The sequence below is a fragment of the Lithobates pipiens genome, unplaced genomic scaffold (genome assembly GCF_037356315.1).
Source record: "Lithobates pipiens isolate NorthernLeopardFrog02 unplaced genomic scaffold, aLitPip1_a1.2 Scaffold_1, whole genome shotgun sequence".
Lineage (NCBI taxonomy): Eukaryota > Metazoa > Chordata > Amphibia > Anura > Ranidae > Lithobates > Lithobates pipiens.
In genome coordinates this window covers 130,107,908-130,120,036 of record NW_027507685.1, presented here as the reverse complement: position 1 = coordinate 130,120,036, position 12,129 = coordinate 130,107,908, and the positions used below count along the sequence as shown (strand labels likewise).

The 12,129-nt window shown below is 44.7% G+C and overlaps 1 protein-coding gene across 2 annotated transcripts in view; it reads right to left on the bottom strand.

The window, feature by feature from the left end:
- Positions 1-12,129, bottom strand: part of PNPLA7 (patatin like domain 7, lysophospholipase) — a 620,671-nt gene that overhangs the window by 312,847 nt on the left and 295,695 nt on the right. For both annotated transcript variants that reach the window (XM_077476726.1, XM_077476735.1), the window contains one exon: positions 2,701-2,906. In XM_077476726.1, coding sequence (XP_077332852.1) covers positions 2,701-2,906 — 206 coding nt within the window. The remainder of the gene's footprint in view (positions 1-2,700; positions 2,907-12,129) is intronic.

Here is a 12,129-nt window from a genome sequence, read left to right as displayed (position 1 = left end):
CATGGGGACAAGGTGCTTTGGGGTGGGGGGGCCGCGCGGCCCCCCCTTCCCCAAGGCACCCCCCCATGTTGAGGGCACGCGGCCTGGTACGGCTCAGGAGGGGGGGCGCGCTCGCTCGCCCCCCTTTTCTGGCCGGCCGGGTAGCGTGCTCGGACAAGGGTCTGTTGTGGACTTTGGGGGAACCCCCACGCCGATTTTTTTCGGCATTGGGGTTCCCCTTTAAGCCCATTCCAGGCGGCGGAGCCCGCGACGTCTCCGTCGCGGGCCCCGCCTACCTTCACACGCGCTCGAAATGAGCAGACTTTCCTCCGAGCGGGAACAGTTTGCTCATTTCGAAAGTAGCCTACACACGGGCGGACTGTTCGCTCAAACACAGTTTCAGCGGACAGTTTTTCGGAATTTCCGAAAGACTTTGTCCGTCAAACTGTCCGCTGAAACTGTCCGCTGAAAGCCCACACACGAGCGGACTGTCCGCCCAAACACTGTTCAGCGGACAAGGTTGGGCGAACAGTCCGCCCGTGTGTACGCGGCCTAATTTGCCTTGGTGCAGATCTGGTCTGGACCAACAACTGGCCTTGAGTACAACTGGGGACAAATCTCAGGCTTGGCTGTTCTGTTTCAAAGAACTTTGGCCTCATACTCCAGTTAAAGCTTTTGTTCAGGGATTACATCACATTCTCCCCCCCCCCCCCCCGTTTGTTCTCCCGTATCCTTTTGGGATCTCAATTGGATTTTCTTAGCCCTTCAGGGGCCTCCCTTTTAACCTATCAGAGTTATTTGTCTGTATGACCATACTTGTAGGTTGGTCCTTCCTGTGGCTATTGCCATGCAAGGATAGTTTCTGAGTTAGAAGAATCGTTAGAGATTAGATCAGTTTTGTTATTTGGAGCATCAAAATGAATATGATAAGTAGCAAACCCAGTTAAAGAAATTTTAGATTATCTTTGACCCTTCCCTTTTTCCTGTAATACACCTGTACAATCCTTCAGTAATGTACAGCTAAGTCTTCTGGCAGCACCTGCAGGAGGAAAGAATGTAGGACAGGCCTGAGGTGGCCCATCTATATTTAGCCAGCTGTAGCTGCATCGGATTAATCAAGGATTACGCCTGGGGACAATGAACAAGCAATGCTCTCATTATGTCATATGTGTCGACCTGCAGCAGACATCTTCTATACAGCGAGAGAGAACATGCAGTGACTTTTCTAGGTGGCTCTCATGGGCCAGGGCCTAATGGATAAAAGGAAGTGAAAGGTGCGACTCTAGTCTAATGAAGCGAATGACTGGGGACTAACTGGCTCCTCCAGCATCTTTTATTAAAGTAATTCTACTCAAAAATTAAAAGAAAAAAAATGCAGGTAGCATTTTTTGACAGAAGAGACATTATTGATTTCTTATGTCAAACCCTTCTCTCTGCCTGTTAGTGTTTGTGTACACTGAGCCACATATGTGCAGCTCAACGTACATGTACAACAAGTCTATGTGCCATGATGATTTGACTTAAGTGCACTTGAGCGGGGGGGGTGGTGGTTGACGAAATTGTGGCCTAGCCAATCAAGCAGCCAAGCGTCCGTATCGAGAAGGAAGACCAGAGAAGGATGGAAACACTGACAGACAGGCACGTTGGCACTGCAGCAGTGAGTGTGTGAGTGTGTGTGTGTGTGGGGGGGGTTCTCTTGCCAGATAAGTCTGCCATATATGCTAATATGGCAGAGTTTTAATTCTATTCTAGGGAAATAGAGAGTTTCTTTTCAGTGTTAGATTTTCCCTCACTTTCATCCCCAGTGACAAACGTCATCAGAACTAATACAGAGGGAGAATTTCCCCAACCAGAACACAGTCATCAATAAAAATCACTATGTATTTTGAAATGCTCTTTGGGGTGCTCGCACAACTCCCTATAAAAACTTTAATGATGCCATACACCTGGTATTATCTTTATTGTAGGAGTATTAACATATTCAAGTCAATGACGAGTTACTGCACAGGCAGAGAAGATTTTGGGTCAGGGCACAGGATATAAACACCCTGGGAGGCTGTTGTCATCGTGGAGAGGTAAGCAAGTATCTGGGGGAGGGGGTCCAGGTCAAATCAGATTAGGGGGCTGGGGAAGGGGTGTGTGTAAAGCGTAGTTGTTCTTCCAATACTGAATACACAAATGTGCCATTTGTGAGCAAAGATGGGACCCATTTTAGTCTGCAGAAGTGTACAAGAACAAGTGCAAAGACAGTACTGGGCTTAATTATTAGAAAGCCTGGAATGTACAACAAACTAAGTATCATGGAAGCACCCTGTAATAAGCATTTCTAAATCTAAATTTTGATTATATAGGTATAATACAAAAAGACTTACACAATTCGTTTGTAAACATAAAACAAAAACCTGAAAATACAATAAATAAATAATGTTATAGTTTCCCTCTTAAGGGAGCCTGTCAGGACAGAAATAAAGCAGCATCCATTGCCAGCTTGTTTTTAAACATGCTGGTGGATCGCACATCCTGACACTTTGCTGGCAGCACGTCCGTTTTAGGTCAGTGCCTTGCTGAGCTACAAAGCAAGGCAAATTATGGTCTTGAACACAATATAATTTCGCCACTCCAGTTTAGAAAATTGCTTCTATATACGAAGTCCAAATATATTTATCTGCATTAATAACAAAGTGTATAAAAAGATAGCATTAGATGAAATACAGGACTTACTCGTAGAAATGACACTTGGAGATAGATAAGAAAGCACAGTCGCGATTAGCTTTAATGGTGAATATCAGGGGCTCTCCTGTTAAAACGGCCAGCTGTCCCACCAACTCCCCCGGGTGTGTGATAAAAAGACAGGTCTCTTCCTCCCTGTCAATCTTCCTCTGGTAGACATGGAGGAGGCCGGAGATGACAAATCGGATGTTGACATCCTAACAAAAAAAAAAACACAACAGGAATATGGAGTTGTTAGAAACATTTAAATTTAAGAAGTCAAACTCTAGTCAAAACGTATTTTATGTTTAGATTAGCTGGGTGGGTTAGAGCGTCTGCTAGATTTCCCTATTCCTTTGTCTCTATTGGGTAAATTCATCTCACTTCCTGTCAGGACATGGACAAAAAATGTAAACACATTTTTAATAGTGTAAGGAAGGGTAAGAACTTCTGACAATATTTTCATTGCTGCCCACGTCCCCCTGCCCTTGTAAAAAGAGACTCCCTTTTCAAGATGTCACAGGTGCAGGAAGTCAGGGAAAATCTCCCCAGAGGGGTTCCAAACTGATGAAAATAATCTTACAGAAAATGTACCCTTCCCCCAACTAGAAAAGTGAGGATTTAAACCTACAAACACACAGAGGATGTTGGACACAAAAACCTAAAATCTTCTTCTACCAAATTTCACCAGCATTACACTACTTACATCCCAATGGACAGGCCTTGTATTCCATGCCCATGTAAGTAGTATTAGAACCAGGGTGTATATAGCACACTGCAATATACTGTATATACACTCAGGGCTCCCTTTATCTACCCATTCATTAATGCAACAGCAGTCAAGTGGCTGGAACTTAGCCCTTAAATCATGCAGCAATGTCAAGTGGTTCAGTTGCTGCTATATCAAACATTACGAATGGAAGGATGCATAATCTGAGAAGCTTTTACTGGGGATTGATCTTTGACACCAAGTGTAGAGGACACAGCATTTCAGAAATTGCTGACCTCCTGAGTAGAAGCACTACAATCTCAATAAAGTCTATAGAGAATAGTGTGAAAGAAGGCATCCAGTAGTGGAAATGGTGTGGGTGGAAAGACTTTGTTAGTGAGAGGTCAGAGGAAAATGAAGAGCCTTGTACAAGAAAGTGTGCAGATGTCCAGCTCTGAACACACAACACCAAGTACCTTGAAGAGGAAGGTCTAAAGCTGCAGAAGACCATGCTGGGTGACTCTCCTGTCAGCTAGAAGAGGGAAATGAGGCAGTGTACAGGACACAGAGGATGGGTCCTAAACGGCAGATAGGTTTTCACATTATTTGGGTTGTGGTCCCTTTAAGGCAGGTGGCTTGCGTGTATTTTTTGAGTAGTCAAGGGTTCTCATCTATGTAGGATGAGGGTTTCGGGGTAGTCCAGTTGAAGAGAATAGGGCTTACAGTTCTGTCAGGACTGGCAAGTCCTCATTTTGGGACCTGGAAGTCGGAGGTTAAGAGAGATTCTGGGTAGGAAATAACCTCCAAAACCCAATTACAGGGACTTTTTGTCATAACACTGAAGATGTGAAGCCACATGCAAGGGAGTCTTGAAAGGCAGCAGGAAAGAAGCGTTTGTGAGGGAGTGTGAAATGGTTCACAGCTGTGAGGGAGTAAACTCTGGAGACAGACAACGTTTTCCTGAGCACCTGCAGCCTTTGCAATACCTCTGAAACAGACAGTAAACACCAAACCCTAGTGGGGGGCTGTTATAGTGGTGGTGATTCATTCTCTTGTTTTTCATTATATAACAGTTATGGACTATTTATGCTTGTTTGCGGAAGAAAGACTATTGCTTTTACAAGTGGCTGGCTGTGACCCTGAGTTCACATAACACAACTGGTGCTTGAATGCTAGCAAACCAGCCATACATGCTATCTGAAGTGAAACAGACATTTAAAGGGCCAGCGCCCATTTTGCATGTCCTGGGTCAGAGCAGCAGAGGCACTGAACACCTCTGAAGGCAGTATGAAGGAGATTGTTAAGCAATTAGCACAGGCCAGAGTCTAAACCCAGATGCGCCACAAGGAGGCAATGGTTCTGGACTGAGGACCAGTGGGTCAGCCTCATTTTCCTGTTTCTATGACCTATTGTCAGCTGACTATAAAAGATATAGATTTTAGCCCGACTTGGTGTGACTGTGACACACAGAATGCATTGCAGGAGATATTGTGCTGGTCAGTCACCACGGTCCCAAATGCAAGACTTGATAAAGCTGACCACCAAGTGGCTACAGCTGGAGAAACTGACAGGACCACAGATCGTGGAATGGGTTGTTGTTGACCACTACCTGCAGGTGCTACATAATAAGCTACAGCATTGGGTCAGCCACGGAGAACCCCAGATGATGGATTTCTTGGGTCATGTTCAGGCATATTGCCCCCTGCAAGGTGAGACCATGAAAAGGGTGTTCTGCTATGCTTGTAGGATCTGTGCTATCCACCTGGATCTGATGGAGGGGCAGTTCAAGTGTGACCTCTGCATGAACCAATTCAATACCCAAGCACTACTAGACTCAGACATTATGGTGATGGTGACTGTGGTTCATAGGGCGATTGGGAATGTGGGCCCGGAACAAAAACGGAGGGTGGTATACCAAGGTATACCAAGGAATACACACTGGTGCTAGTGACGCCTACTATGGCTTGTGGCACAGTTACCCAGGAGATCAGGGTGGTGATCAACCTCACACATGACATAATGGGACAAGACAGCCCTTTGTTTGTGGAGCTATCAGAGTATGTAAGCAGAGGACTGTCTGGACATTGTGATCGTTCTGCTTCCTTTGAAGGGCTGGACAATGTGACTCTAGAAAGTGCTGAGGAAGTTGTATCTGTGGCAGAGGGTCTACAGGCTAGGGAGAACCCTGAGAGGGGGGACTCTCCTCCTATGCCGGTCATGGTTGGGGAGAACGTAGAGGAAACCCCATATCACAGATTATGCCTGAGGAGGATGAGGGGGAAGGTTCCTTTGATCCTGTGCATCCTGGTATGTAAGTGTTGAGGGGTGAATTTAGTACCACCCAAAGGCGGGACCCCACATTAATAAATTCCAGGGAACAGGTCACCGTGATTAATGGGGTATTACAAGTTCCCGAGGCCCAAAAAAGGTTCCCCCATTTTTAGGTCAATGGGGAGTTGCTATATTGAGTCACTGAAGTCTGGGGTTAGCTGGTCGACCAGTTATTGGTCCCCCCAGGTTTTTAGACGTATGGTACCTGACTTGGCTCACGATGAAGCATTAGGCATTCTAATGTCCTTGACCTGGGGGTCGAGAAACCAGAGGAATGGGTAACAGACCAGTTCTACTTGTCAACTAACTGCTCTGGTGTTGCATTTTAGGAACTCCTTGGTGCCTCTGCAACAAGGTATCCAGAGTCTCTCTGAGGAAGACCGCCTCAAAGTAATAGCTCGGGCTTATCTAGCATGTTCACCAGAATCGGGCTCCCTAAAGAAAATTCTGACAGACCAAAGCATGTCGAAGGTGATGGCAGACCTTTGCAAGCTATTTCAAATCACATGTCTGTCAATCATCCGCAGAGGGATGAGTTCTAGAAAAGAGGGGAGCTCAGCCAATAAGGTACTGGCCTTTATCACAAAGGGAATTCTGCCAACATCCCGAACACATTCAAATATAGAATATTGTTACCCCAATTGGGACTTTAAAGGCAGAATAGGAGAGACAGTAGGGAAATATGACAGTTTAAAAAGTATACATTTTTTTATTTCAATTAAAATAATAATGATCACATGGTCAAAACTGCATCACATTATAAAATCCATTACATGATGACATAATTAATATTTATACATAGAGCACCCCGAGGCTTTTGATAACTTGTAACACCATGTCGGCCCTGATGAAGTGAAGGGCCAAAATCCTTGTGGATGTTCACCGCGCAGCCCTCCGCATTTCGGAAATAAATGTAATGGATTTTATGATGTGATGCAGTTTTGACCATATGGTCATCATTTTATTTACTAATTCAAATAAAAATTTGTATACTTTTTAAACTCATATTACTGTCTCTCCTATTCTGCCTTTAAAGTCCCAATTGGGGAAACAATATTCTATAGCAGATGGATAAGTTGGTCGAAAGTTTCAATAAGACCCTGAAGCCTAGGTGATGCCTTTAGTCAAGGAGGACACCAGAAGCACAGAGAAGGGTGTACAACCAGCCAGCCAAGCAGTTTCAGATTGGGGACCTAGTGGCCATGTAAACCCACAGTTAACAGCAAGTTCCTGGCCAGGTGGTAGGGGCCATTTGGGATTATGAAAAAAAAGTTTGGGTGGTAAATTATAGAGTACACCAACCTGAAAAATGAAAGCCATAACAAATATACCACGTCAACTTGTTAAAACCCTGGAAGGGCCAAAAGTATATAGTCGTCCTGGCTGAGATTAATTCTAAGCCCCCTGTGGGGGTGGGGGTGAACTTAGTCCCAGTTTCCACCACAAACCCAGCAGGCAAAAGAGTTTTTACAAAGGAATAGAGACACCTTTTTCAAGACTGCCAAGTCTTACCAAGGCAACTGAGCACAGCATTGATACAGAACCTAAGGTCCCAGTAAAGTCCTATCGCATTTCCAAGGCACATCAGAAAGCAGTGTCGGAGGAAGTTCAGAAAATCCTGGAACTGGATATCAGTGAGTAATTGCAGAGAAATGGTCAAGCCGAATTTCGTTGGTACTGAAGCCAAACGGGGCGCTAAGTTTTTTTTATTGATTTCAGGTATCGAAGTTCGATGCATATCCAATGCCCCTATTAGATAAATTGAGAGATGGGGGGGAAATCTTAGACCTCACCAAAGGCTATTAGATACTTTTAACCACAAAAGCCAGAGAAAGGATCCCCCAGCATCATAATACCCCTCAGTCGATTTGGATGAGATTGTCATCTTTAGTTCACACTGGGAGCCTCATCACCCCAGAGTTTAGGCTGTGTTTGACTCCCTAAAAAAGGAAGGGTTTGCAGTTAACCTGGAAAAGTGTGCCACTGCAATGAAAGAGAGCAAGTACCTGGGGTACATTGTTGGCAGGGTTTGGTGACACCTCATATAAACAAGATAAAGGCTATTCAGGCTTTGCCCCACCCTGTCACAAAAAAAGCAAGTCCAAGGCTTTTCTGGACATCATTGAATACTCTTGTTTGTTCTCCTTCGCCACTATTGCTGAAGCACTGACTGACCTGACAGAGTAAAAAGTCAGTCATGGTCATATGGAATGATCAGGCTAAAGAGGTTTTTCTGAAGTTTTACCTACTTGACCCCTGGAAGGCCCCCCTCATGAATAGGCCATTTTTTATTATACAGCACAGTGTTACTTTATATGACAATTGTGAAACTGTACCCAAAAAAGTATGTACTTTTTTTTTCCCCCACAAATATATATATATATATATATATATATATATATATATAATTTTTTACTTTATGCTATAAAACATATCCAATAACAAAACGGAAAATTTCTTTGGTAACAAAAATCCCAAAAAGCGCATATTGATTAGTGTATGCAAAAGTTATAGCCTCTACAAACTATGGGAGATATAGATATATATATATAAATATATATATTTTTATTTTTTTTACTTGTAATGGCAGAGATCAGGGACTTATAGCAGGGCTGCAATATTGCAGCGGACATTCTGACACTAACTGACACTTTTTGGGAACCAGTGACACTAATACAATGATCAGTGTTAAAAATATGCTGGGAAGGGGTTAAACATCTAGGGCAATCAAAGGGTTAACTGTGTGCCTAGTCAGTGTTTTGCGGGTACTGTGTTAGGTGCTTTTACTAAAGCAAGAGATGGATTTTGTTCCGTGCTTTGCAGGAACACAAATTCCATTCCTTCCCTTCTGTCAGAACTGAGATCTGCCTTGTTTACATAGACAGATCTCAGTTGTGTGTGTATTACCTACAATCTGCGGATGGCGGCGGACATCCAGTGACCGACACCGGTAGATCGGCTCCTGCCATGAATAATCACAGCAGAAATGGCCCGCCAGCGGCATGCATGCACCCTCTGCAGGTGCAAGTGCAGAATCACATCACATATTATATATATATATATATATATATATATATATATATATATATATATATATATATTGTAAGGGATCTTCCCGGGGTAGGGTGAGTTTGGACACAGTTCACAGCAGACTTGGAATTTATAAAGCAGACCTTGGCGTTTATTCGTGGTACAAACAGTCCAACAAACAAAAATATACGGCAACACCGTGCTTTTTAAGTACAACAGAAAAAAATAAAAAAAACAACCTAGCCCGGCTGGGCGCTTACTAACAGGTTCTTCTCACCTATCTGACACTTATAAACACAGCGTCTTTCGCCTGGATATCGCAGGGTGGGTTTTAGCTCCAGCAGTGGCTGCGCTCGCAGCTTCCTCCAACACACAGACTGTTCATTTCCCTGTCTGAGAGCGAACACCTGCAGGCCCCGCAGAGCCTTTACCTTCCCAGGCTAATTAGGATCAAAGCTCACCTGATCCAAAACCCAGAACTGGAACGGGGGGTGTGTGGAATGACAGGTCCCTCTACCAAACCTACCTGCCATTCCATATAAACCCAGGCCCGGCAAGATTAAATAACCACTCAGCAGCATATTGCTGCTGAGAAACTGATCCATCCTGGACTTACCATCTCACACTGTGTAGCAACCTAGGTGAGATGTACACCCCCTCGACCACTTCTCCAGTGACATGTCTACATATCCCCCCCCTCTTTTTCAGACCGGAGGGCTGAGCCTTTTGTCCCCACAGACAACTTACCCTCGACAATGCGTCAGCATTTGCCTGTAATTTCCCTGGCCTGTGTTCCACAGTGAAATTAAAGTTTTGTAAGGACAGAAACCATCTAGTCACTCTTGCATTTCTCTCCTTGTTTAACTTCATCCATGTTAGGGGGGCATGGTCTGTCACCAACTTGAATTTCCTGCCTAGCAAGTAATACTTTAAAGATTCTAGGGCCCACTTCACTGCCAAACATTCTCGCTCCACAATGGCATAATTTTTCTCGGCCGGGGTTAGTTTTCTACTCAAGTACGTCACCGGATGCTCCTCACCATTCACTACTTGTGAGAGTACTGCACCTAAGCCTGTGTTAGAGGCATCTGTCTGGACCAGAAATTCTCGCCTGAAATCGGGGGTAACTAACACAGGTGGTTGGCACAAGGCAGACTTAAGGCTTTGGAAAGCCTTCTCGGCCTCTGGGGTCCACGTGACCATTGCTGTCTTTCCGCCCTTTGTCAAGTCAGTTAGTGGAGCAGCAACTGAGGCAAAGTTCGGCACAAATCTACGGTAATAACCCGTAATACCCAGGAAAGCTCTAACCTGTTTCCTTGTCAGGGGTCTAGGCCAATTCTGTATTGCCTCAATTTTATTTAGCTGTGGCTTAATCAATCCTCTCCCAACAATGTAGCCCAGATATTTGGCCTCTGCTAGGGCTAGAGCACACTTCTCGGCATTTATGGTCAACCCTGCATCACTTATGGTATCCAACACGGCCTGTACCTTACAGAGGTGACTTTCCCAATCAGGGCTAAAAATGACCACATCATCGAGGTAGGCGGCTGAGTAATCCCGATGTGGTCGCAGAATCAAGTCCATCAACCTCTGGAAAGTTGCAGGCGCTCCATGTAACCCGAATGGCATCACTACATACTGGAATAGCCCATCAGGGGTGGAGAATGCAGTTTTCTCTTTAGCCTCACCAGAAAGTGGAATCTGCCAGTAGCCCTTTGTGAGATCGAGGGTGGTTATGTACCTGGCGTTACCTAACTTCTCAATCAACTCATCTACCCTGGGCATAGGATAAGCATCGAACTTGGAGATCTCATTCAACTTTCTGAAATCGTTACAGAACCTCCAAGTTCCATTGGGCTTTGGGATTAGCACAATCGGGCTGGACCATTCACTCTGTGACACCTCAATTACCCCCAGATCAAGCATACGTTTTACCTCAGCAGATACGGCTTTCCTACGTGCCTCCAGTATCCTATAGGGCTTTAGGTTTACTCTGCTTCTAGGCTCAGTTTCAATGTGATGATGGATGAGGTGGGTACGCCCTGGGAGGTCAGAGAACTTGTTTTTGTTTTTCTGTAAAAATTCCTGAGCCTCCTGTTTCTGTGACACTGATAGAGTATCACCTACCTTGACTGGAGGGATTGGTGGTGACAAATTATTAACAGTATTTGTCGCCACCAAGGATTCCCTGTCTTTCCAGGGCTTGATCAAGTTTATGTGATAAACTTGGAAAGGCTTCCTTCTACCTGGTTGGTGCACCTTGTAGTTCACCTCACTGATCTTTTCAACAATTTCATAAGGACCTTGCCACTTCGCCAAGAATTTACTCTCAACAGTGGGGACTAGTATAAGGACCCTATCGCCTGGGTTGAATGTCCTGATCCTTGCGGACCGGTTGTAAATTCTACTTTGGGCCTCTTGAGCTCTCTGGAGGTGTTCCCTTACCAGGGGCATTACAGTGGCTATACGGTCCTGCATTTGTGCTACATGCTCAATAACACTCTTGTATGGGGTGGACTCATTCTCCCATGTCTCTTTTGCAATGTCCAGTAGACCCCTAGGGTGACGACCATAGACCAACTCGAATGGTGAGAACCCTGTGGACGCTTGGGGCACTTCCCTAATAGCAAACATGAGGTAGGGTAATAAATGATCCCAGTCACGACCATTTTTTCCCACCACTTTCTTCAACATATGTTTCAAAGTTTTATTAAATCTCTCCACCAATCCGTCCGTCTGGGGGTGGTATACAGAGGTACGGATGTGTGAGACTTTAAATAGTTTGCATAATTCCTTCATCAGTTTTGACATAAATGGCGTACCTTGGTCAGTTAGGATTTCTTTGGGGATCCCAGTCCTAGAGAACATATAAAACAACTCACGTGCAATTGTTTTAGATGCAGTGTTTCTTAAGGGTACAGCCTCAGGATAGCGGGTCGCATAATCTATGACTACCAAAATATACTGGTGTCCTCTAGCTGACTTTACAACGGGACCCACTAAATCCATGGCAATACGCTCAAAAGGCACCTCTATAATAGGGAGCGAAACCAAAGGACTGCGAAAATGTGACACTGGGGCACTAACCTGACATGTGGGGCACGACTCGCAGTATTTTTTAATGTCATCATATATCGCCGGCCAAAAAAACCTCTGGAGAACCCTCTCTCGCGTTTTGTCAGTCCCCAAGTGTCCCCCAAGAACATGGTTATGTGCCATGTCAAGCACCTGACGCCGGTACGGCTTAGGTACCAGAAGCTGTTCCACAATCTCATCCTTAATCTTATTGACTCTATAGAAAAGATCATTAGTCACCGAAAAATGTGGAAATCTTTTTTCAGCATCTGGTTCCTGAGGTACCCCATTCATAA